This window comes from Chamaea fasciata, unplaced genomic scaffold (genome assembly GCF_029207755.1).
Source record: "Chamaea fasciata isolate MVZ Bird 193981 ecotype frontalis unplaced genomic scaffold, bChaFas1.0.hap1 SCAF_5, whole genome shotgun sequence".
Taxonomy (NCBI): domain Eukaryota; kingdom Metazoa; phylum Chordata; class Aves; order Passeriformes; family Sylviidae; genus Chamaea; species Chamaea fasciata.
This window is the reverse complement of record NW_027094090.1, coordinates 38,368,183-38,395,815: the sequence shown is the minus strand read 5'-3', so window position 1 is coordinate 38,395,815 and position 27,633 is coordinate 38,368,183. Positions and strand designations below refer to the sequence as shown.

The 27,633-nt window shown below is 38.8% G+C and overlaps 1 protein-coding gene across 1 annotated transcript in view; it reads right to left on the bottom strand.

The window, feature by feature from the left end:
- The window catches only part of NAV3 (neuron navigator 3), a 252,084-nt gene that overhangs the window by 98,119 nt on the left and 126,332 nt on the right, over positions 1-27,633 (bottom strand). The window contains exons 9-12 of the mRNA XM_066183294.1: positions 22,122-22,237; positions 8,923-9,031; positions 6,710-7,093; positions 3,234-3,353 (exon numbers count right to left, since the gene is read on the bottom strand). Coding sequence (XP_066039391.1) covers positions 3,234-3,353; positions 6,710-7,093; positions 8,923-9,031; positions 22,122-22,237 — 729 coding nt within the window. The remainder of the gene's footprint in view (positions 1-3,233; positions 3,354-6,709; positions 7,094-8,922; positions 9,032-22,121; positions 22,238-27,633) is intronic.

Sequence of the window (27,633 nt, the reverse complement as noted above, 5' to 3'; positions counted from 1 at the left end):
GGTAAATTGGAAGGAATAGCCATTTATTTTTTTTAAAAAGTGTCCAAATTAAAAAAAAAAAAAAAAAACCAACCAAAAAAACCCCACCACCAACCAAACAAAAACAACCAACCAAATAAACAACACTCAATGAAACAACAGTTGACAAATGATGCTGCCAGTGCTCTTTCAGCCTTTACAATTCCTTTCCCAGAAGCAAGTTTGCTGTACTACTTTCTGCACCAATGTGTTTTATAGAGCAGTATGCAAGCAACACTTAAGCCTTGGCTTATTTTGACTTTGTGAATTTAGCTTTTATGAAGTTGCTCAAAGAGCAATTTTATGTTACTATGGGGATGAGCTCTCTTGGGCTAGGTTTCCAACATGGAAATCCTTCAATCCTTTGCTTTTTGGCAGAATGTGGAGATACAGGTGCTATCTGAACCAATTTAGTGTCATCACACTGGGGACCTGCTTGTCTTTTTACACGATCCAGGAAATGAGAATCAGTCTGAAAGTATAAATTTACCAGAAATGGCATTACCCTTAGAGATATCAGCCCACATCTCTAAAGAATATTGTACTGCCAGCTCCCAAAGAGAAAAAGTTTTAAAATATAAGCAGAAGCTACAACTTAAATTGTCAGAGAAAACCCAGGCTGAGTTTTCATGAACATGGGATTGCTGTCAGGAAAAGTTGCTGCTTCTAGTAATGCACAAAATATCAAAACTTCTCTCCCGCTTGCTAATGTAAATCAGATATTTGCAGCATATAATTTATTTTCTGCCCAAAAAGAGATGCCAGCAGAATCCTTTACAACAGAAAGTCAAGGACAGATCATGCCAGTTATGAAAAAGGTTTATAGTAATGATAGCACAGAGAAAATGCGTATGTCCTTCACATATCTACAGGGACAACAGTGAGGAGAATAATCCTTTCCACAGAAGTTCATCATCCCACTGGAAAGGCATACCTTCAAGCTGTGACACAAACACTGTTATTTTTTGTTTAGAGTTAACAAAAAATGTTGCAAAAGGCTATGTGTGATCAGATGAAATCTTAGGTACCCACACTGTAGTGAAGGACCGAAACTTTCCCTGCCAAAGTCTCAGCAATCTCTATTGATTTTTCCCCCTGATTTCACAACATAAATGCAGCACACATTCTTGAAGATCATCATAAACAATTTTTTTTCTGCCTACCATAGATTTTTTGTTACAGATTTTGGTGAGCATGTGTTTTACTATCAACAGCACACACAAAACAACTTTTGGTTTTTCAAGGAATAACGTACACTTGTAACAAAAGCAACATACACATGTAAAAAGACCTCCACCATATGTCCACAAAGAATGATCAAGTTTGTAAAAATAAAGTATTGAAAGGTCAGGGAATGCCAGAATTGTCCAAACAGCCAGAATTTAAATACCTCATGCCTGTGCATTATGACAAACCTTTTAATTAAATATTAACATAGTATGTTCCATGAAACCCCATTTAGAGGGTGTAAAAGAACATAGGAATCCAGATTTCTTTATTTCTTTGTGTAAGGGAAAGCAGTCATTACTTGAAGTAAGTTCTACTTCACATTCGTAGATGACAGACTCCCTGCAAAATATATATGGACATGCACACTGGAAATAACAAATAAATATCTATATTAGGACAAATAAGCATCCAGTGTTTGAGTGGCATCTAGAGCTCGAGGAATACTAAGAAAAAGTAAAAAAATCCCTTATTTTGGATCCCCGTTTTTTTTTTTTCCTTCCCCAGAGGAAATCTGCGTGGTTTGAAACCTGGGTGTGAATATTGCATGGTGGGAGAGTTCTAATAACTTCACTCCCAAGGGAAAGAAGAGAGACATACAAAAACGTGGGCAGTGGTGACATTCTCTAATTACATGACTGCCAGCCTCTAAATTTTCCACCCTCTCTCAGTTTGAGCATAAGGATTCTGTTCTCACATACAGAGCTCCACAAAAGTCCCTCTTGCCCACATCTCATTTCTCATTTTCTCCTTCTGTTACTGCCTGAGTTCTATCCAAATTATTTTCTTAAATGCCTGCTATACACTTTATCTGGTCTTTGCATCACATCAATGCCTGCATTCCAAAGAACCTATCCATGTTCATTTGATTTTCTATCTAAAACAGGGTTTTTCTGCAAGGTCAAGAAATGCTCTGATGTCGGCTAAAGCAACCTTCTTTTTTAAGTAACTGGTTTCCTAGATGAAAATTTTTGTAATTTATCCTGATGCATTGCTTGCACTGTTTGACCAATGCAGACTATTCCTGACCTATGTCACAGGCATATTTTCATCAGAAAATTTGAAAAGTAAAAATCATGTCGTACCTAGGTAAATATCCTTGAACTTCTTCAACTAATTTAGCAGGTTTATAAAACCAGAACCACTCTACAAACCTTTTCCCTTTTGTGATTCAATGCTTTTTTTTTTTCCTAAAAGAAACTTGATTTTAAAACAAGGTCACTCGAATCAACGTTGTAACATTTTAGACTGCCAAATTTCACAGCTGTTCCTTATCTCTATGATGGTCTGACCAAAACCTCAGAGCTGACAGCTCCAAGTTTTGCAAAAGCTGGGTCATGAATTTTTATTTCTCAGATGTGGATACAAGCCACCAATATGAATCTACTTTAAGGTTAAGGAAAAGAAACGGGCATACAAGTGAGAGCATGTTTTTATGCTCACACCCATATATAAGGGCAGGATGGAGTTTGTTTTTTCACACTGTACAAACAATGGGATAGAACCCCAATTCTCACTTCTCACTACTTGCTGGTACTGCCTTCTTCTGATACTTGCAAAGGGCAAAACAGATGGACAAGACCATAGTTCTAGTTCCAGCCAAATCCAAATGCATGTCTTGAACCACGTCACCAGGCACAACCAAGCTGTCTGCTGCCTAGAGACCATGTGAATTTTCCCTTTGCTCATCAACTGACAAGGCAACCTGTAAAAATCATGTCCCATTTCAGAAGTTCAAGATTGCTAATAAGGTCTGGGCTTCTTAATATTTTCTCCTACATCTACAACAAAATGTTCTTCCTGAATCTCGTTCTCGTGAGAATTTTGCTTTCTCCTCACTCATTGTGGTATTTATTTTTTTGGGTGCTCAGAAACTTCGCAGCCTCACAAGCTTGCTTCTTATTCCTTATGTGGTATTTTAGCAAGTATGAAGGATGCAAAGTATTTATAGAGCTCAGATAGGTTTTTACTTAGCAAAGCACTGTTACCTGTCAGCATCCACAGTCACGTCATGAACCCCTCTCTGGATGACGTCCCGAGAGGCAGCAAGGTCTGGTATTCTGTTCAGACTTCTTGTATATAGGTTGAGTCCTCCATCTGTCATATACCTGAAAATAAATTTGTGGTCAATCAGCAGGAAATGCAGCCATCTGGCAGTGTCTTTCACTCTAAAGTTAATGGTCTGTGAAATTCAAATGTGTAAGGTGCAGGTTGTCTTATTAGATGGTAGACTTATACTAAATATTCCCACTTTATGTGCCCAGCACAGGGAGATTGGGTATCTCCCTGTTTTCCAGGATCATTTGCCTTTTTCTGTGATGGCTTACAGGCCAACCTCTTTTACTAAAATATTTTTAGACTGAAGCCCTCAAGTATGTTCAAAAGCACATTTTAAATAACTGTGCTTTTTCAAAAAAATAGCGCCAGGTACAAGAAACATCACTCCAACTAAAATAAAAGAAAAAAGAAAAAAAAATAGTAACATTTATCCAAATGGCAACGGACATTAGGAACCCAAATTCATAGCCCCTATTGGGATGCAATTATTCAGATATGAGAGGGATATATCCATGAAGACCTTACAATGGTATTTAAGAATATTTTTTAATGTGTCCCTTTTACTTGATTCTCACCACTTCACATTACAACGAATGTCTAATGAATGAAACAGTGAGTATAGTGCTATAGGGCTGTTTACTCACTAGAGAATCATTCGAAGTTTATGAACTAAAAGTATCAGCAATAATTTCTGGAATTTCTACCTCCAGTTTGGTTGTCTCTCTGAGAGGTCTTGGCACTTATAATGGAGCAGCATCACAAGCCTGTCTTACCCCCAAGACCTCTCCACTATGTTCCCAAATGACCTTTTGTTACACTGTCTTTCCTCTTAGGCTTTTGTTCTTTCTGTTTCCCTTTTGTATTTTCTCATAACTTTTAATATACCAAACAAAGTTAGCATAAATTTTTTTGTGAAGGACCATGCACAAGCATGAACATACAAGCACATATATTCAGAAAAAAAATTCTGTACCTCATTGAACCTACTCAAAATAAAATACAGAATTACTGAAATAGGTGTAGTCCCAACTACATAGGTTGATGGGTAAAGTGATTTCCCAGAATTTACTCATGATTCTGTCTTTCACACAAGCTCTCCTTGAACCATGAAATGGTGCCACACAAACCCATCTTTCAGTCTGTGTGCAAGCACACAAACATTTAACTTCAGTAACTACACAGAATCTCAGGCACAAAGCAAGGCATGCTACTCCAGCTGTTCTGTTGGCCTTCTCCCTGTGGCTCCTTCTGGGAGCAGATTTAATTGACATCATCTCTGACAGAGACCTGAGGGCCAATACAGCAATCTGGGAGCACCTGCCTCTGCCTCTGTTCACATGGTTCGGGGTGGTTGAAGAGTGCAGGCCTTGAGAGCAAAGCTGCAGTAGTGGAGCCCTGTTGTGGCAGTTCCAGTTTGAGAAGGCATCGTGTCCTGGGTGGCAATATGGATGAAGGCAACCTCAAGTGCATTAAAACACCAAGGGTTCCTTTGATTATTTTGAACAAAACTCTGAGCCATTTAATGCATGGGTAAGATTTGGCCGGCAGTTTCGCAAAATATTTTTATAGCCTTGGTATCTGGAGTTTGGAGAAGATAACTTCACATTTGTTTTTAAAGGTAAATTAACAGTCACATTTACATACTATACTCATCTTTTTTATTAAAGACAAAATTCAGACTTTTTTGACAGATTATTTAGCTAGCCTTGAATTATCCATTAGATTCCACAGCTCTAGAATTGTGTATTAAATTTAACTGTGGCTTGAAAGCGATCCAGACTATATGCATTTTTTTTTCCTGTATAAGTAAGGAGAGACTTAACAAGTGCAACAGGCCTTCCTCACATTAACTTCTAATTACTGCTGCATTCTTTTCCCCAAGTGTTTAAAGTAATTAAACTGATAATGGAAGAGGCATAGAGGAGATAAGACTTTACATGCCTCAGTGAATCCTGAAATTTCAGAGCTTATCAACTTGTTTTTAACATTTACCACACCTAAAAATGTTAACTGAGCACAGAGCAACTTACTATCTATTGAGTTATCCTTATTACAGATGCAAAGAAAAGTCACATAAGATGAGTATATTCGCTCTTTAATGTGATAAGCTAATTAATAGAACTCATGAGGCACTACAAAGGATTCCCGCCCTTTTTTCTTTTAAAATAAAACCATGCATCTGTAAAGGCCAGCATTAATATTTCCTTTATGATAAGAGGTCCTCAGACATTAAAGTATCATATTTTCCATATGTATTTTCTCTTTTCTAGCACATATAAATATGGCATCCTACTTGACAGCCATTAATGCTGTGTTGTGGACAATGCTGTCAGCAGTGCTCCATACACCTATCACTGAAAATGTAGACCAGGGAGATATAGAAATACGCTTTTTTTTAAAATGATGCTTTTTCTAGAGATCAATCTTTGGGTGGTGCTTCAGATGAGACACTAGAGAGAGCTTAGTTCACAGACTAAGATTTGCCTTTAGGAATGTATCATACTCAATTTCATCACCCACTATTCTCTAATCACAGCTATACTTCAAAGTAAGAGATTAGATTGACAGCAAAAATTCCAATATAGAGTGAAGTAGTGTGGTGTGACATGACCAGGTACCCTATGGAACTTCCATTCAACACAGCGTTACATCAGTCAGCAAGAAGCTTTGAGATGCCAACAGCAGCTCTGAATAGTAATTTACATATGAGTAAAACTGTAACATGGCTGTTCTTTTTAAATGATGTTCTAGGAATTCTAACATACACAGGAATGAAGTGACTTGTGTTCCTAGATGGATATAAGAACTGTTGAATCTGAAACATAGGGAATCCAGTACCTCAAAGTACCTCAAATTTCAGCACCCCAATTGACTGAGCAAACAAAAGTAAAAATTGTGATTCTCCCTCCTGGATATACTAAGAGAGTATTGCTGCTACTTAAATGATATGCACAGTTGAAAACCTGCAATAAAGGCCCATTGCAACGACTATGCTAGACAATATCTGAAGTGGAAACAGAGAAAGTCATCGCTGTCAACAACTGCTTTTCATCAGCTGCATCCAATGCCATATCTATCATCTCAAACAAAAGATAAAAATACCAAAAGAAGACCATCCTAGGGAAAGAAACGCAAAATGATGGTACACAGGACAACCAAAAATTTCCAGTAAGTAATATTGGAACTCAAAGTTCACGGCAAAGCCATTTTGATGTTAAAGAGAACAGAATTTGAAGGCAGCTAAGAGTAACACTGGCAGTTTAGAGGTTTGTTTTATTATATGTATATATATATTAAAATACTGCAACCATAATGCAACTTCTACTTCGGCGCCAAAATTTTTAGAAAAATCCTTCTACACCTACCAATTGTGCATTAGTTCAAATGGGGAAAAAGTGCTGCTTACCCGCTGTTGATGTCATCAGTCCTCAGGCTTTTCCCAAGAATGTCTCCATCACTCATGTAGCCACCAACGTCAGCTTCAGAGGATATGTCCAAATCACCAGCTCCCTTCTCACTCATGTCAATCTGTGAGATATTTCCAAGGCGAGAGACAGCTGCTCGGCGAAGTGGGGTGGTGTACATGAATCGAGAAGGGTCTGTGTGTATGAAGCGACTCGCACTGCTGCGAGGGTAACCAGCACCCAAGGATGGGGCATCTCCTGCCTGCAGCCGAGGACTGGCCTGCCCCAGCCTCCAAGTCACAGCGGTCGATCGGCTGGATAAGCTTGGTATGCTTCTCCCATTCACCTCAGTTGTCACAGTGCTGTCAAAAGTTGTCTCCAATGTGCTGCCAAACAGAACGGAGAAGTCAGTGAACTGTGCTTTCTATGTTCCTGAGAAATCAAGAAACGTGAAGGCTGGAGGAAAATACATTTGTTTCTAAAAATTCTCTGTGTGTATGTACTTTCACCATATGCACACATGTGCTTCTATATGCCCTCAGTACTGAGGCTAGTCCTGTTTAATATCTTCATGAATGACCTGGATGAGGGGATTGAGTGCCCCCCCACCCCCCCGCCACTTTGTTGATGACAGAAAATTGGGCAGGAGTGTTCATCTTGAGGGTAGGAAGGCTTTGCAGAGGAATCTGGACAGGCTGGATCAATAGGCCGAGGTCAATTGTGTTCAACATGGCCAAGTGCTGGGTTCTACACTTGGGTCACAACAACCCCATGCAGTGCTACAGGCTGGGGACAGAGCAGCTGGAAAGCAGCCCAGTGAAAAAGGACCTGGGGGTGCTGGTGACAGCGGCTGAAAACGAGCCAGCATGTGCCCAGGTGGCCAAGAAGGCCAGTGGCATCCTGGCCTGAATCAGAAATAGTGTGGCCAGCAGGAGCAGGGAAATTCTTATCCCCCTCTACCTGGCACTGGTGAGGCTATACCTCAGATCCTGTGTACAGTTTTGGGCTCCTCAGTACAAGAAAGACACTGCGGTGCTGGAGCATGTCCAGAGGAGAGCAACAGAACTGGTGAAGATTCTGGAGCACAAGTGTAATGTGGAGTGGCTGAGGGAGTGGCCTGGAGTAAAGGAGGCTCAGGGGAGACCTCATCACTCTCTACAAGTACCTGAAAAGAGGTTGCAGTCAGATGTGGGTTGGGGTCTTCCCCTAGATAACAAATGATAGGACAAGAGGAAATGGCTTCAAATTGTGACAGGGGAGGTTTAGATTAGATATGAAGAAAAGTTTCTTCATGAATAGGGTCATCAAGTGCTGGAACAGGGTGTCCAGGGAAGAGGTAGAGTCACAATTACTGAAAGTATATACAAGACTTGTAGATGTGGCACTTTGGGACAGGTGAACTTGGCAGTGCTGGGCTAACCATTGGACTTGGTGACCTTACAGGTCTTTTCCAACTTAAACAATTTTATGATTCCATGATTCTATAACTTCTACTTGTGGGAATGGTGGCAAACACCTAGTTTATTAACCAAAATAACAAGAGAATACAAGAGAACAAAAGAATATTGACCCTAGAGGCTTTGCTAATCTGTGCATGTGATTGAAGGTGCTGTGAGAAAAAAAAAAAATTGGTGGAAAATCCACCATAGAGGATTTGACCACCAAATCCAGTCACACACCAGAATCTGTGACTTAGTGTGATTGAAAATAATCACATGAATGGAATGCTTGAGACATGTTTTGTGTGTTACAAAATTAGCAGAGACCCTAGGGACCAATCAGGAGGCAGTGGTTTATCTGTAACAAAATTAAAAGAGAGTTCATGTGGGAAGAAAAGGGAAGGAGAGGTGAAAAAACAACACCCAGAGAGGTCAAAACCATAACACTACACCAGTGTGTCTTTTTCCCATAACTGACATATTTATTTTTTACCTTTAGATTTTTCCTTGCATTTGATCTCATCTCCAACATCTACTTATAAAATTATCTAAAATAAATTTTATCATCTTCTAAGTAAAGGTGCATGAAACAGTAACTGTTTTTGTGAATGACTGTATAAGATATTTTGACAGTATAGTATATTAAAGTCTCATGTAAGTTGCTAAGGCAGTTTAGTGTCACAGTTATTATTTCCTTGCAAGTCTCTCATTCATTCTGCAACTAGTAATACTCTCACATGGCCCATATTTTAGTAGTCTACACAAAACCAGTATACCTGTGGCTTATCTGAGTCCCTCTAAGGCTGGACATGGTTTCTTCCAAATTCTGTCTCAGGTCTGCAATATTCTTGACGGTTCTCATTCTCCTTGTTTCAGGGTCTTCCCCTGGAAGAAAACAGTAAAACCAGCATACACTTGAGCATGTGAGTTTATAAGGTTGAATAAAGTGCACACATACATCCACAGCTGAGAACACACACATATGACTGTAAATAGGGCTGTCCTTTTAATATTTAAAAAAACCCAACTCTATTCTTTCATTAATAAAACACATACACTTAAAAATAACATATGGTATGTAAAAAAACCCACCAAAGTATCCCTGTTAGGGCCCAAATCTACCAATGAAGCTCTGATTTACAATGTTGGGATCTTCATCCTCTCTAATCAAGGCATGATGCAGCCCCAGACCACTTGATACATTACAAAGTCCCTTTTTATTCGTTGACATTTTACATAACTCAGTAGGAAAAAAAGCCACAGTAAATCCGTGTCTGGAAAAAACTGAGATGACTTTTAGAACAACTCTTTAATATTCACCTAACATCCAGGCTATTTCAAAGTACTTCTTAAGTAAGGCACTTAATAAAGCTGCTTTTCTGGACTGTAATGCTTTCCTGAAGAGGGACATTATTCTTCATATGGGATAAAAAAAATAAATCTTTCTTGGGATACAAATCTGAACACTCTAAGCATCATGCATAATTTCTACAATTACAGGTTTCAACAGCCTTCAGTACCCATTGTGAAAAGCTGATCTCATATCTCAGATAATGAAGCTTTCAGAACTTCACTTGGAACATCCCAAACAATATTTACTTCATGCAGTTAAAAATAAATCCTAAAAAGGAGAGAAGTTATACATGATATGTTAAAAAAAGAGAAACATAGTAAACCTCAAAGGCTCTAGTGGTCATACACAAAGAAACAGAAATGCAGTTTTTCTAGCAAATTCATAGATATAGATCGACTAAGTTTAATTAGTTTTACTTTTGAACAGGAAGAGAATTTCAAAAGAAATTCTGTGACAAAAATCTCTGATTGGTTCAAGGCTAGTGTTCTACTTCTAATCATGTACTGTAACTGTTGCCCATAAGAAGGCTGGCAAGAAGCATCAGTATTAGAGTTACATGTAAAATGCTGAACTTGAAGTGCAAATAATTCCTTTTTGACTCTATCAATTACAAATTTCACATCATACCTCACAGACCTCCTGTAGTCAGCTCCTATTGCCCAAACACTCTGCACGCTTTAAAAAAAAAAAATCTCAACTCCTGGCATTAAATGGAAATAAATTATTTCATATATATTCCATATAAGCTTTAATTCATCCTCAATAGGCGAATGATGCATTGAACTAGCCAACATAACCTGCAGTTGTGGCTTAATGTCAAAACAGCTTTCACAGCAATGCCATTTTGAGTTTTTTTCCCATCTACTTTGCCCTGGTTGTGTCTTCTGTCCTCTTTGCTGCAGCAAAACAGTCCTTTGGGAAATTATGTTTGCCTATTTTTTCACTCACAAAAAAAATCTTCAGTGCTTTAATGATGCTAATGTCTATAAATGTCTGATTTGCTAGTGGGATCAACACATGCGCAGGATGGGAATAAGCAATGGGGATACAGGCACTGTACTGCTGCCAAACTCTCTCTCTCCTCAAACCACACCCCAAGGCTGTGTCTGTTCACAATATTAAGTTCCATAAAATAAACTACCTGTGTACATTTTTACATTTAGTGCGTTTTAGGAGGCAAATACTCTCGCAAGTCACTGAAATTACGGCTGTTCCTGTGTTTCAAGCTAGATGTGTTTGATTAAGCACTGACAATCAATGTACTCATAGATCCCACCAACTCTTTGCAGAAGAGTTGTACCACCCTGGAGATTCCTGCGAGGCAAAAGGGCTCATGGACAGGCTAAGCTGAAGACATTTACATCCTGTTAGACTGAGACTGCTTTTTAAAGCCCAGGCAATTTCCAGGCACACTGTCCATGCTGGCCTCCAGCCAGTTGTCTGTAGTGCACTCAGTTCCTCACTGTCACTGCCCTTTGCCTTCCTCACTCTGCCAAATGTGTTCAAATTGACTTCCAGGAGCACATTATATTCCTGCCATAATACCATAATATAGGGAAGATCCAGGAAATGTTACCTGTCCTGCCTTGAATCAGAGGTGAAAGGGTAGCTTGTTGGTATAAGATGATCTTCTATTTACACAGAAAGACAAATTCAGGGGTCTATGCAGGCAGAATTGAAGGCAAAGCAATACTTTACCTTTATATTTATTTGAGGAACTGAATACAATTTATATTTTACAGTGACCTTGCCCCCTTTGCTGCATGTTAACATTGCAAATTCTTGCAGCAAAAATGACAGCAACTGTCTTTTTTAATATGTATTGCACAGTAAATGGCATAACAAAGCCTTGAGGTATAATTGCAAAGCATCAAATAAAAAGGTACATATGTGGCAAGCTGCCAAAATATATTTTCACAGTGAAGAATACTTCTCTTTCAGACAAATTAAACCATAAAATTGGTGTTATTCTATCCTGCAGAGGTGAAAAGCTTGAGATCTAATCTCTTTTGAGCTCTCAGTGACACAAAGGATAATTTCAAAACATTTCCACCAGTTTTAACTAAAAAAAAAAGTTAAAACTGAAGCTTATATTAAAATACTACATAGTACTATTTAAACAATTCTCACACTAACTTTTAAAGTGGTTTAAAAGGAATTTTTCTTTTTTCTTTCCATCCTTCTCTAAAGGCCGTATCACTGGAATCCTCCTGTACCATGGATGAACAAGTCAGAAAGTATAAACAGTTGAACATGACAGAGAAGAAATTTTCTGTACTGAGTACAAGATCCTACATTTTCATGACAGCACCTACTCCCCATGCACATCAAGCCCCCTTCTGTAAAGAGGACCACAGGGATGACGAGTATGTTTATTTTTCTGATAACTACCTACACTATGCCTACTAGTGGAGACACTATGGTGCTTATTGCATCAGCACAGGGTTCAAAAGGATCCCAGATTCCTCTGGGTGCCTATTTCTTATAATATGGCACACTGCCATCATAGAGTCTGGCCATATTTGCTGGACTTAACATATCAGAAAAGCTCCCTCTCTTGTAATCTCAAGTGATTCTGGTTTGTACACTAAGGAAAAACCATTGTGTTTCACACATGGGGAGACTGAAATAAGACTAAAACCAGGGTAACCCAAAACTTTCTGCCAAAATTCTGTTCCTCTTACAAGAAAGGCCATTTTCTCCAATCATTTGTAGCTTCATCATTTTTATTAAACAGGAATATTCCAAAAGATTGTTGCCAAATTTTTGCCTATAAACAGTAAATCATTGTTCCCTTTAGTAAATTTCTGGAAAACATATTGATTTCTTTCACTGTGTGAGATACATTCACAGGCAATCAAAATATACATTTTACAGAAACCACTAGATACCTAGGTCAGACTTTTACATTCACATTTCTGAAGCTCACTCATAATTTCACATTCAGTAATACTGTTCATAATAATTTCTGTTCTTCTGCACATGTAATCACAGCCCAAAGCAAATGGGAGAGTAACAATTCCATCAATTGTCTGATTTGCATAAAAGGATTTACAAATAATTAACGTTTCCCCAAAGAATTGCCCACTATTAGATATTAACTCAATTCAGCAAGGCAAGTACCAGTTTTACTCTGCAAGCAGGGAAACTGAGGCTTACAAGAGAGCAGGGATTTGTCAGTGACAAACAGCTGAAGAGGAGCAGAGGGGGGTTAGAGTTTAGTCTCCTGTGCTAGCAAGCTTTTGATCTCCAGCAGAAGCCCTTTTAACCTACCGGTACAGTCTAACAATAAAAGGTATGCACACAAAGAGAATTCTTGTTTCTTTCTTAATTTGAGATGACAGCTTTTTACACTACATACACAACAAAAATTTTGTCCTAATGTTTAAACACAATCTGGACTAACATATCTACCAGAAAGAAACTCCAGGCTGGACACATGACAGATAATCTTTGAAAAGCAAGCAGCTACTTCAACCATTTAACTGACTGAAGAACAAAGCTCTGGAAATGAACACTTTGAGCATTCTTATAAAGGGCTGAGAGATGAAAAGTAAAGCCAGTAACACAGAAGCTTTTGAAGCACCCATGGCTGTGGACTTCAAATACTCACTGGCATGCACAGATATAGCAAAACTGGCTATTTAAGCTAAACTGAGACTGTGGTATTCACAATTCCATACATAGGCGTGTAGTAATCTGCAGGGGGGCTAGAGAAGAGGGAAGAAATACCGGAGGGACAATTTGTAGGAAGGCCAAGACATGTTTTGTCCCATCCAAAACCTGAATTCAAGATATCAATTTCAAATTAATGAGAAAAACTGCTATTAAAATAAAACTATTTAAAAATAAACTAATAGCACTTAAATATTTCACCTTATTTTTCAAAAAGCTAAGCAAGCTATGTTCAGTTATTCACAGGTTGTGGCTGCCCCTGCACCCATCAAAAGCAATTTAGACATTTGTCTTCATTTCACACAGTCTTAAGAATTCATAGTAAGCAAACGAAGAAATGGCTAGACCCTATTTTTGCATACTACTGCAAATAAACCCAGTTCTGTCTTGGGAAATCACTGTCAAGATCAAAAACCTGGTCCACGCAGATATGTGCTAACACTTGGGTCTCCTCCTGCCCTTCCTGATGTCAAGCCAAAGTTAACTTACCTAAAATATCAGTATAAAGGACTTGTTCTAGGTCGCCCAGCATTGTTATTATGACATCTTCGTCCAGATGTGCAGTCCCTTCACGCAAGCACCCTTCCTCCTCCTCCTCTGCCCAGGTCCTGCTGGGGAAATGGGATGTGCAGGATGCATTTTCATCATCGGATTTTTTGCTGCCCTCATTGTCAGTCTGAAAGCCTTCACCTGTACACCAGTCTCCTGACCTCCTGGATGTCCTGCTTCCAGCAGGTGGTGTCCCCTGAAATGCTTGGGGTGTGGTGAGGCTGGAGTGGCAGAGAGAGTGCACTGACTGTGAGAATGCCTTGGACAGGGAGCCTCTGCACCCAGGCGCTGCATCCCGCTGCTGGTAACTCTGGCTGGACTTGGAGGCGTTTCCAAACCAGTTCTCCCTGTATGAGTATCGCCTCTTCTCCCCTTCACTGATGAGCGTGAGATTGGTTAGAGACTTCTGCTTCTGAAGACGAACACACCCTCTTCTAACCTCCGTGCCTTTGAACACAGACAATTCAGCAGATCGCTGCATCTTTCCGGCTGGGGCTTCGCCTCAGTTAGATTTCATATTTCTGAGATGGACAGCAGCTCAATTCCCCGCAAAGGTGCAGGCAGTGTTCCCCGCATCGCCGCACACTGTACCCCCCAGGTAGCACACACTTGCACTCGCCGTGAAAGCACAGCCACATGCACTCTACCTACTGTAAGGGACTAGACAGGCACAGTCATCTTCCTTAAAATTACGCTGCTGTCTCTGCTAAGCCACTTCTCGTCTGTCACATTAATCTGCAGTACTTACAGTCATTTTCACTTAGATTTCTCTCAAGCAGAAGAGAGTTGATCAAACACTCTGCTCCAGCACAGAAGTAATCCCAAAAGCCAACTGTGTTTTCCCCTCTCCATCCAATCACCAGTCTCATCGGAGCGGTGGGCCTGCATCTCTTTCTACAGCTGCTGCCTTCTGAAATCCAAAGTAGGCACAAGTACTGTCTTGGGCTTTTCCCTCCCTCTCACCAGCTCATGACTGATCCTAGTGCACAGCTCTACACTTTAGATGGGCTGACACAGAACTGCAAGTACAGCCTCCACGTCAGAGCTCAATAAAGAGCCAAAATTAACCACTGAAGCACAAGCCTCCTTACATTTTAGTATTCAACCTGCATTCCCAGATATATGACTCTTCTCTCCTACTGCAGTGAATGCTGCTGGCTGCCATGGCAGCAAAAATCCTGGTGAATTAAATCGGAGACACAGAAGCCTCTGCCCAGTTTACAGTGCCACAGGTTTCAAGACACATCTTAACCTGAATGGGATGCTACAGTAACAGATCTAGCTCATGGTCAAATCCTATTTTTCTCCCCGAAAGGTAAGGATGAAAAGCTATTTCTTCCATATCACTGTTACTCTCTGTGCAGAAAGCTAAAAGCAGACTTGCAAAAAGACCTTCAGTCTTGCAATTTCTGCTCTAAATAAAAAAAAATAATAATTTAAGATCATAAGATATGACATGGAATACAACAGTATTTGTCTGGTAAGATGATTCATAAAAGGAAATATTTAATTTCTTTCTCCTTAGAAAGCAACCCTGTTTGCACCTCTGTAAGAATCAAAGGCTAGTACAAAATTTAAAAAGCTGTAAAAAATTATTGTTTCACATTATTCTGAAGAAAACCTATTATGGAGGAGCAATTTTTTTAAAGCAAATCAGTATTGTGTCTGAACTAAGTTCAGCAATTTTGAATGCTATTTTAAAATTCATTATCCAGAGAGAAAGAAGAATTATGCTTAAATGTATGCTTTTTCTCACAAAGAAAAAGATATTTGTCCCAGAAATAACAGACAGATGAACAATGAAATAGTGGAATTTAAATATAATTTTTTCATACAAACTTTTTATCCAGGGGAAATTAATTTTACAAAAAAATATGTAGAAATCTACAAATAATAAAATTGCTGCATAAAAAAACCCTGCTTTTGTCAATGTAAAAATATGCTCATCTCAAGTCTCTACCTGAGAAACCTTGACAGACAAATAACCTTTAAAAATGCCACCTTAAGAATTACAAGCTGTTCACAGATTTCCTGTACAAATAAACAGATGTTAACAGAAGCCTCAGTGCGTATTTCTTGCCTTTTGCTGGTTCAGTTTACAGTTTTTGAAGATACACAGGGGAAAATTCTTGGAAATTTCAAAGGAAAGGTACATTTCTTCCTAGATAACTCTCAGAACCCAGAATAACTCAGAAAAAAATCAGTAGCCTAAAGTAACGATGGTTTTCTGTATTAAAGCACTGAAAAATTCCTAGAAAGACATGTTCCATATCAAGGGGAGGTACCACTCCCATCCCCAGCTAGAAAACACAGTCAAAGAGGAGACAAGAGGAATGCTGTGTCTGCCCAACCACAAAACTGTCCCAAATATTAAACATGTATCACTTTTTCAGCATGGAAACAAAAGATAAGAGTGCTGTGTTTATTCCCAGGGTCTGCCAGCTGCAGTGACATATGGGCTCTTGGAAGGGTTTTATGAACGTGCTGGTGCCTGCCTGCAGCAGAGCCTGGTGTGGTGTGGATGCTGATGGTGTCCAGAGCTGGTGTGGTGCTGTCCCAGAGTTCCAGCACTGCCTGAACACTCCTGTGTTGGTGCGCACTGACATTGCCATGTGCTGTCCCAGCCTGTCAAACATGCCTGAACAAGCTGTGGTTGTTAGAAAGTTCTCACAGGGAGGTATTGACAATTTCAAAAAAGAATGGCAATCTCACTCTTTTCGCATTATACATCCTAAATTTATACTCAAATTGGCATAGTATTCTCCATTGATACATTTTGAATTAACAGGAAGGATAATGGTTTTTAGCTCAGTTGGTCAGGGCACAGTGCTAATAATGCCAAGGTCATGGATCCAATCGCTGTATGGGCCATTCACTTAAGAGCTGGACTTGATCCTTCTCTGGGTCCATTCCAACTCAAATTATTCTGTGATTTGGCCCTGTGATTCCAAAGGTCTCTTGGTGATTATCTTGGAATCAAGAGAGCAGGATCTTTTCCTACCACAAAGAGCAAGTCTGAATCTCTCCCTGATATTTAAAATCCACAAAGAACTTCCCCACCTGCCCTTTCACTGCAGCACCTGCAGGCAGTGACTTGTCTCCATGGTAAGCTGTAGGCAGATTACCATGCTCTGCCTCCATCCAGCTCCCAGTGTGTGTGGTCACATGCAGCAGCCAGCACTGAAGAGCTGCACCTGGCCTCAGAACCCTTATGGGCAGGGCATACTCCTCGTGCCCAGCACTTGTCTGCTTGGAGAAGCAGTGCACAGCTTGGCTGCTCAGGTCCAACACGAGAGACCACATACAAGACTGCAAGAACTGGACAGGTATAGTCAGTCCTCTTTCTAGCTGGTAGCAGAAAAAGTTATGGCAGGGGCTGAAAAATGTTGACCCCAAATGAGCCACACCAAGCTTCACACATGGTGATGGCAAGAGGAGCCACACCCCTCCAGGCTGGAGAGGTCTTTGGTAGTGGCACAGCTGCGTCCTGGGCAACCCAGTGGTCCTTACTGTCTCTGCCTACCTGTTACTTCCAGCTGAGCTGTTCATTGCAGCCCAGCTTCAGCAGCATGCAGGTCACAGACCATCATACTGAGAAGGTAATGACACCTGGACTGTTTAAGAGACATGTAGGGGTAGCTGGCAGCTGCAGCATTTGTCTGCTTCATTTCGAAATACATTGAAAACACAATGAGTCAAATGCTTTTATACAGAGGTTCTGAGGCTAATCACACAACCTTCATTCAGACTTCCTGTGTACAAACATTTTACTACATCTCTTAATTATGAAGTTAAATAAACTTTTCTCCCTCCCATTAATCCCATTGCCCCACTTGGTAGACTGGCCATTGTGATCATCCCCAGATCTGGTGGATACTTATTTAGCTTAGACCAAGTGCTCCATAGAAACAATGTTGAAATTTGTCCTTGTACCACATCTCTCTGCAGGGTGAAAACATAAAATTGCAATGTGGAAAATTCTCAGGTTTGTTTCCTGAAAAATAAATTTCTAAAGCTCAGCTCCCCATTTTAAAATGTTTAGATTTAGCCACTAAAAAATACATCTTTCTAAGCTAAGTAGAGGAGAGCATATGTCATGACAGCATTATTCCCCAGCTACCATGCAATTCAGTGTGTTCTCCACCCAACAAACAGGAATATGTTTACATCAAGAACAGCTTAGGGAACTTTCTCAATCCATCACAGCCAGTGTAACATACTACTTTATTTTTACTGTCTCTTTCATAAAAGGAATTATAAAAATTATTTTAAGAACTAATAATCTTTGGGCACATTTTGCTGTCAGATAAGACTTTCTTTGAAGTCTCAGCAGATGGTTTAGAACTCTACAAATGAATTATGTAATAGATCTGGAAACATATAAGATTGTGACTCTCTTCATCTAAGTTTACTTAGAAAAAATGTAAACTATTCCTGCATGCATTAATTAACTATTTGTTTCAGAAAGCAAAAAAATTAAGCACAATAAACATAAAATATTAAAATTTGAATGTTTTATGCCAATCCTGAAATTGAGATAGGCATATAACTTTTAAAAGTACTGTTTTGTTTCTGCTTCATCCCTCAGATTTTTATATAATTAGTCAATATTTATAAATTCATGAATAATGACTTAATCAAACACTTTTCATTAAGCTCTTAGAACATGCCAGCACTTGTGAAAGCCAAATGTTATCACTGATTTCATAAAATAAGACTTTGTAGTTTACTGACATGTACAGTTTACAATGGATTATTTACTAATTAATTAGTGACATCCTTCTCTAATAAACTTGCTGCAGAAGCTGATAAATGTCACATCTACTTTAAGAAGAAATAGTTGTTATGAAAGTCTGAACAACTTGTCCACAACCATACCATGAATGACAACAACCAAGCTGGATTACTTTATTAGGCTTTCGTTTCATTATCATTTTATAATCCTGTTTATAAAGGTACATTCCAGTTTTGTAGAAATTGAGTGCATAGATACTGAGTAGTCTTGTTGAGGCAAATGGTGCATAAACAAGAAATTGTTCCTTATTTAGGTGTCTCAGACTTCTGTCTGGGATTTCCTGGACAGAGGTCTGCACACCTGTGAGCCACACGAGCAACAAGTCTGCCATACAAAGAACACACCAGAACTACTCCTCAGGTGTCTCATGCCTACAGACAGGGCCCATTCAGTGGGAGTACACGTATCACTGGAGCTGTGCACACAGAGGGGATTCAAGGTTTGCAGGAAGACTAAAAACTGCTCCAGGTGCTCTAGTGTTGATCTGCATGTGCACTGTGGAAACATTTGGGGCTGCTCTGTCTGAGCTGTGGAATATTCAAATGGGCAAAAAAAAAGCAGGAAAAAAGTCTGAAGCACTTCAGATCACATCTCTAACAAATTCCCACCAGAGACATAGGAACAGATTTACAGGAGCTCTACCAAGATTCAGAACTGGCTTTAGGCATAAATCATGTATATATTCACCAAGAGCGGGAGATTATTGGTGACAAGGCAAAAATAAAAAGGTTGTCCAGTTTATCAGGACAACCATAAGCTACACTTCTGAGTCCATGCCTACTCCAGCCTCCCCACCTCCCTTGCCTTCCAGCACTATTCTCTTCTCATGACTGTGCAGGTAAAACCAAAAAATCACTTGCAAAGCAGTGGGCAGGAAACAAGTGGCTTGAGCTCTGACATTACCTTGCACCAGCTCTGAGTTGGAAGACAGGAGAGGTTATAAAGGTAACCAGCTCCCTTGGAGGAGGAAGACAGAGCAGAGGAGAGCTGAAAAACTCCCTCTACAAATTCTTGCTTTACTTTCTACTTTCCCATCACCACTATTTAGACAGTAGCAAAGGGATGTGAACTGCCTTGCTGGACACAGAAAGCAGAGCCATGACTTTTCATCACTACAGCAAGGAAATTAATTTGGGTTTGGTTCCTGAATTACACCAGAAGAATGGTGCCTGGCCAACCACTCCTAAATAATTTTAAGATTATTTTTCTGTATCCAACTTTTGTCTTCATTATGGAGAAGCCCTGAACCAGACATGCTTAAAGCATTAGTTTAGGTTCAATTAGCTGATACTGCTCCAAAGTGGATTAAAAGTTCTGATATGATCACCTTGGCTCGTTATGGGAGCAATAACAAGAAGAATGTGTAAATATTCAGAAAGTAGAGAAACAGTCTATACAACAATATCGACTAAAATATTCTAGTCCTGAAGATGTCAGCCTTAGTTCTAAATATTTGGCTCTTTAAAAATAACAGTGGTTAATGGAGCAGAAACACAATACAGGTGAGACAACACTTTATGAACACTCTCCTCCAAGCTGTTCAGTCATTTCCACAGATGTTCACTCTTTTGCATTATCCTTACTGATCCTTACTGTTTACATATTGTGCTAGGGTGGTGGCTACCAAGTTTAAAAAGAAGATCAAGATAATACAAAGACAATGCCCACCCATAGCAACAGTTGACAATTTCAGGAAAAAGGTAATATCAAAATGAAAGAAACTAGATTCATTACTTAATACCCTGAAAATAAGTGACCAGACCACAGAAATGAACCTTGCCTATCTCTTTGCTACTAGTGTAGTCCCTTGATCATACCAGAATAAAGATGCTCTTAAGTAAAAGAATTTAACTGTTCTTTCTCATAGCTAATCCATCACGGAATACTCCCCTGAGCAAGTACCACATGAGCTTTTATCCATGCAGATCTAATAACAGAATCAACAATGACTTAGTGATAGTTCATCCTCGCAGACAATTATTCATCAAATATAGTACTTGATCCATTTATTCCTTTTGCTGTTGGCAGTGAAATACGAGTGACACACCTCTGTTTCCCTATGCACACAGGAAACCACTGACCACATTTTCCCAGTGGTTCTGCTTCACAGCCTGTTATGCCAATCAACAGCTAATGCTAGAGTCTAAATAATCAGATTAGGAACATCTCTGGTCTCTAGTTTTCTTTCTGTCATTTTCTTCTTTTTGATACTGTTTCATTTCTGCAGAACAGTAAAAGGTCATCAGACCTGATATTCTGTAAGATCATTTCAGCAGGTATTGAAGTTTTTTGGGTTTTTCTAGCATCTCCCTGGCTGTTTCCTTGAAGGGTCTCTTGATATGTGGTAAGTGTTTCAATTAAACTCTTTATATATATTAGACCAGGGAGTCCAATTTCTGGAGTAATTAAAAATAATTTTATATTTTAACAGTTATGCAACACCTCCAAAAAACATTACACCATGTTTCAGAGTGACATATTTATCACAGAAGCTGACTGTGCAAATAAAGGATGTTAGAAAACTTCCAAAGGGACTGAGACAAACCAGGACAAAACCTTTTTCAGTATGAGTCAGCTAAACGTCAAGACAGTCCCTGTAAATCTTGGGCATCTGATTTCCCTTCTGGTAGAGAGATAATTTTAAACTGATGTGTCAAATTAGTGCTTTAAGTAAGTTATATCTTGCGTTAGAAGAACCACATGACTCATTACAAATCCATTTAAATGTTAAAAATTTGTGGTAAAAGGGCAAAACTATAGGTAAAACCAGTGAGATAGGATATCACCTTTTATTTTTGTAAAATTATAACAATAAAGATGCTAATGAACAAGACAAAGCAACAGCAAAAATAAACGCTGAAACCCCCAAGTAACAGCTCTTGAAAAGGGTCCCTTTGGAGCAACTGGTACAAAACCCTGCAGTGCAATTCAGTCCTGATGAGAAAGTGAGCTGTGGCACACTTTGCTTTTTTGCATCCATAGGCAGCCATGGCCAGATCCAATGCTGATGTAACTCAGCATGGTTCTGTTGACTCCAAAGGAATTATTCCAATATGAGTAAAATACCCCATCCCCTCAGCTTTGTAACCTAGTAAGGACTTTAATCCATGTTTACAAGGAATTCCTTGTAGCACAACTTTAGCCGCTTAGCTCTAGCAGCAGCTTACAGGTCAGGTACAATATTAAGGACTTGCTTGTTTTCTGAATACAGATTCATTTATAAAAGCAACATGCATATTATGTAATTTATACCTCAGTTCTGATGTTATGATTTAATTTGATGTTATTAAATGAGAGTGTTAAACTTTCTGAAGTTGACTTTCCAGTGCTCCTCTTGGAACATTCAGTATGATTAAATACTTAGATTGTGAAAGCTCTGTTTCTGCAAAATGATGAAGAAGGTATTTGAACAGAAGGAACCAGTTAAAATAGATAACACTGGATTTGAAGCACTAAATATGCATCACCTAAATTTTCTGTGCATTTAATGCCACTCATGAGTAGAGGTCAGAAGTATTATTTCAACCCATCACAAAGCTTGTAGTAAGAAACAGATGTAAATAAAGAAGTCCACAGTCTTCTCCTGACTTACTGTTACTCACCAGATATCTCCTCTAGGCACTGTTTGGCAGTCTTAATAAATGACAAATCCATTTTAGTAGGACTGGTACAGGAGTCAGCAGGTGGTAAAGAGGTACTGTCATTTTCTGAGAGAGTTCTGAAATCAAGCAAGAAGATTGATTATTATTATTATCTATCATTCATGTATTCATGGAAAAAAGTGCTGCTTGCAGCTCTATCTAGAATCATATCACTATAGGGTGAAAATATAATTTTGTCCCATTCTTGTTATGCTAGTTTAAGTCCAGCTACACAAATGTACAAGCAACTAGGCTTCCTCCCTCTCTCTCTCTCTCTCTCTCTCTCTCTCTCTCTCTCTCTGCAGGAACAACTTGTAGTTAATTCCATGAAATTTGAAGCCATTTTTACCCTCTTTTTCTTTTTGCAGGATTTGTCAACCAGATCTAGTCAGAATCCATTTACATTGGTTAAGTCACATCCCTACACACACATAAAGGAAATAAAAATTGCAACAGATGAAATATTAAGTGAGAAAGGCCATGTGGGAAAAAGCTTATGCAAGGCTGGATGGAAATTTGGCCCAGATATTTAAATCTATGTGCAGCTTCTTTTGATAATGCCCCTTATATAACCCTGGGGAATGGGATAACACAAGTTTTCCCATTAACTTTCTAACAAATAGCTCATATTTTCTTTGAGGGTATATTTCTGAATATCACTGATAAATTATAATGGGAACCCCTCACTGAATACAGTTAATTTCTGTTATATGAAGGCAAATAGCAAGAAATACATGAGCACACTGATTATAATAAAAAATATCTGTGACACTTTCACACCTATTGCCTCTTCTTAAGGAACAACTGTAAAATCTAGTTCACACTGCAACTGCTGAACTGTGATGTCATCAAAGAGCAACATGTACCACCATGTGTATACAGTAAAAGAACACATCTAAAGATATAATAGCCACTATTTGAAATAAAATTTTAAAAGATCTTCACTTAGAGTTTAAGTTCTTCCAGCTTTTCTAACATGAATAGCAGTCACTCGTCTGACTTATTAAAAGACTAGTGAAATATTTATATCCTAATTTAAAATGTGACATTTATAGTTCAATTTTCAAAATTCACCATGAAGTGTTGCCAATGACAAACTGAACTTAAAAGACAAACATTTAACTGTGTGATGTATCTGTATTTTTAAAATAAAACTCATAAAAACAGTGACTTATCTCTCAAAATAATTCTATAGCAACTTATTTTCTTAAATAAACTTTCAGTTAATATTTTCTTTAAATTTACTGAATGGATTTGTTCAGTAATTCATAACAATAGATAAAAAACAGATATCTGCACAAAGAGCAGCACGAGTACTGACATGGTGGAATCTATTGATTAGAATCATTCAACTCAGAAGTAGAAATGTAAATTATGCCTGATCAGGTGCATTGTTTTCTTACCAATTTCCGTACTTTTGAGATGCTGGAAACAGACAACTGCTACATAAAAGATTATTTTTGGTTCTTGTCTGTCACACACTACTGGAAACACAAGCTCAGCACATGTTGCAAGGTTAACTATGTCCTGCCAACCTTGCATGTAGTTTTGTGTTTGATGCTTTGGAGGAGAGTCTCTTAAGTAAAAAAAAGAGCTCACTCTATCCCTCTGCGGTGAACACACTCTGAAATTCCATAGTCCCACTTGCTTTTCCAATGGGCTAAATCAATCGTTAAAACTTTAATTATCGGAGGAAACAACAGAAATCTCATGGAGGAGTATGGATTTCACAGCAAACTAAGTGCCGCTTACTTGAGACCCCTGGTTATTTGTTGTGGTACAGATGGACTGGAAAGCATGGGCTCTTGGGCAGCTGCGATGGAGATACCACAAGGAGGGAACAGGGAACAGGTCTCTCACAAATAACTCCTTTTCTACAAGGTCTCCAGGGGACTGCTGGCTGCCAGCACTTACACACCAGCCCTGCCTTTTCATGCTTGATGGCCAAGGCCCTGATTTTCTCTGGAGTTGAGTTTAGCCCAGAGGCACTGAGAATGGTGAAAAACTAGACTGGGGGTGAAAGATTTACAAGTAAAATGATTTAGGATTTTGGGGCTCTTGGGGAACAAGGAGGCCCAGGGTACACACTGGATACCTAAAACTTCAAGTTGCATTGCTGTGGGCCCATCATGGGTTGTGATACATTGGACCAAGATTATAAACGTCACTTCTAATTTTTAAAAACTGGGAAATAAAACTGTGAGGTTTGTCTTCTATTCCTCTGTCTTTAATGTCTTTCTGTGGGACATATTAATGCTATGAATGACTCAAGTGATCACTGCAGGACTGCAGCACAGATTTATCTTGAAGCAAGTAAACAGCAAATTAAGTGATCTTCTCATTAACCTTGCACACCGGCCTTGATGAATGATCCTCTATCCTCTACCTATTCACAGCCCACTGCCTTAAAAATAATTGAATTCTTGCATCTCTCTTGATATCAAGAAAAGGGAAAAGAATTTCAGTTTAGTCAAAGCCAGCCCAGTGATATTTCATCAAGTGTTGCACATATACAGTGCAGGTTAATTTAGGCAACCTTCATGAAAAAAGGACAATCTGTTTCTATTTTAATTATGGCAATCAGAGAATATATTTACCTCAACTCACTGAGTTACATGCTATCTATTTGTAAGAGTATCAAATTCACATAATGGGACAAATCTTTCATTCAGTCAGACCTGCACAAGCTTATTCATTCTGATTAAAATGAGCCTGATGAGGTAATTAAAAACAGAATTTGAAACACTACTTAATAAGTGGTCTCTAACACAGTCAGTCATTTCCTGTCTCTAACGAAATAGCCAACCTTGGATAAACAGAGATAACATCAAAGATTTGTTTGCTTTTTAGTTGACATTCCAAAAGATATCAGATGAATATGATGGTGTTTTTCCAACAGCTCTCTGAGATTCAGCTGTCTTGAATGCCAATGTAACAGACAGGCAGGACCACATCTGCAATATGAGCAGTTCAATCACTCATGTTCAAGAATTGTGAGTTAAATTGGGAACAGATGCAAGGAAGGGCTACTAAGATGCTCATGGGGAAGAAGAAACCCTTCTGGATAAAGAAAAAGCAAAACAAAACCACAAAACCAGAAAGAGTTGATTTGGTTTAGCCTCACAGAAGAGAAGGAAGGGGATGATTCTCTCATATTTAAAAAGGGCAATCAAAGAGAAGGAAAACACCGTTTTCAGTCAAAGAACAACTAATCAAATACGTGTTTATAATGATTTCTTCACTTATTATGCTTCTTCCCATCTCTTAAACTAACACCTCTCACAACGGAAAGTTTTCTTGCACAATTACTTGAAAATCAGTCATGGAAAAATTAGAGGATTTGTCTAAAGACCGTGTATTTGTTACAAGTAAAACTGGTGAGTGGGAATCTTTAGCACTACCTACAACTGCAAAACTTTGAAAGTGACTGTTGGTTTATTTTCAGAGCAGCAATGTACATAACAGGAATCGATAAAGCACTGCGGTATGACTTCAAGTCCTCACTTTATTGAAGAAAGTATGTTTAGCAGTATAATCTACTATTTAAAAACACAATTAACTTAAGGGTTTTTTTCTGTAAACTTAGTTTCAACTCCACAACCAGTGACACAGAAGTAGCTTCTGGTCATTAAAACTGGACATCAATATGGCTTCAAAAAACCCTGCACACGTTATGGTTGCAAGATCCTTGAAGAGTAGTATAATTTTTTCCCTAAGCCTGTATTAAAACATCCTGAATAGGCATCTGGAATTGAATTTCACTGTACTTCCAGAGATACTACCAGATTATATCCTCCTTCCCATCTGTCACTGCTCTGATTCTCCTGCTCACCCTTGAAGCTTTGGCCTAGTGAAAGAATTATGTTAATCACCATGTAGTAAAGGAGTTGGGAAGAAAGTTGTAGTAATCAGTAACATGTTTATTTATTACACTGACATGTCCTTTTTCTGCCCTATCTATTGAATACTTTAGTCCTTACAGAATCATAAAGTAATTGAGATCAGAAAGATGATCTAGGTGCCATCTGGTCCAATGACTTTCTTAAAGAGAGTCTGGTCACATTAAGTTGCTCAGAGCCTTGATTTGTTGGATCCTGGACATGCCCAAGGACACAGATTCCACAACCTCACAGCCTATATGAAGCGTTTCACTACCCTCAAACTAAAACCATTCTTTTTTTTTAACTTTAAATCAGCACCTCTCATGCTGTAACTTGCATCTGTTACCTCTTATTCTTTCACCCTGCATTTCAGAGAAGTCTGGTAACATCTCTACACCAACATATTAGGTAGCTGAAGTTACCAGTTTCTTACTCTGCAGGGACAAAAGAAGTGCCAAACTGGTATTTGTAGTCCAGGATTAACACTGAAAGAATATCTCTGCAAGACTGCAGCTCAGACACTGCTGAAACTTCTTCCAGATGTTGCTATCATCAAACTAAAACTTAGCTGCAAAGTGGAAATTTAAGCAATGCACAACATAGCAGGGCAGCTTGGGATGATGAGTGGTCAGCTAATTCTCTGCAGCAATTTCTATATTTTCAACATTTCAGGCAGTAAGCAATTGCTGAGCGACACAGGCCCTGGGATTTGAGAGCTTTAGATTATGGATCTTGGCCATGGGAAAGAGACCTACTAAGCCCCTACAGTGGTTACTGGAGGAGTTAATGAAATAAAGCTGAAGTGCAGTACATGCAGCCAGTTTTACAACCCAATGCTCTCCTACTGAAATTCAGTAGGATTTCTTTTTTTGTCATTAATGTACCTTTTTTCCTCCAGTCTGCACTGTAGCTTAGTAAGTACTAAACTTCTGTGTTATTCTTCTCCATTTGAAATTTAGGCACTACTAGGAAGACAGCTAAATTCTAAGGCCAATTTCAATACAAGTTTAAGGGACTTGGGAAAATGGCACCATTTCCAGCCTCCTACAATTCTAAGTGGAAGAATGTGTCATTTTAAGTAGTGGCTGATGTACTTTAAACAATTATATAGTCTCTTATACCTTCCTACTGTATCTCTCTTATCAAGATTTCTGGCAAATAAATTACATCTTCTTCCATCAGTTGGACCCTGCAGTCAACTTCAGAGGGGTCACATAGGGGATTGTAAATAATATATTCACAGCCACATTTGAAAATAATAATTACTTTCTGGCAGAATGGAAGAATTTAAATTATACCCATTTAGATAATAATCTCAAATGCCACTCTGACTGTTGCTGCTAATCTTTGAAGAGAAGTTATAATCCCATTTGAATTTCGATGTCAGGTGGTTAAGAGGAATAAAAAAAAACAGTGTGATATCAGATAAGGCAAAGCACCAAGACTGCAAAGCTGACTAGTGCAATATCCCACTCGAGAACCTCCCAGTAAAACAGTATTTTCCCTTTACTGTCCATTAATACAAATGTAGACTTCTTGAAAACATGACTATTAATAACTATTATAGGTTTTCATTACTTACTTAAGGAAAA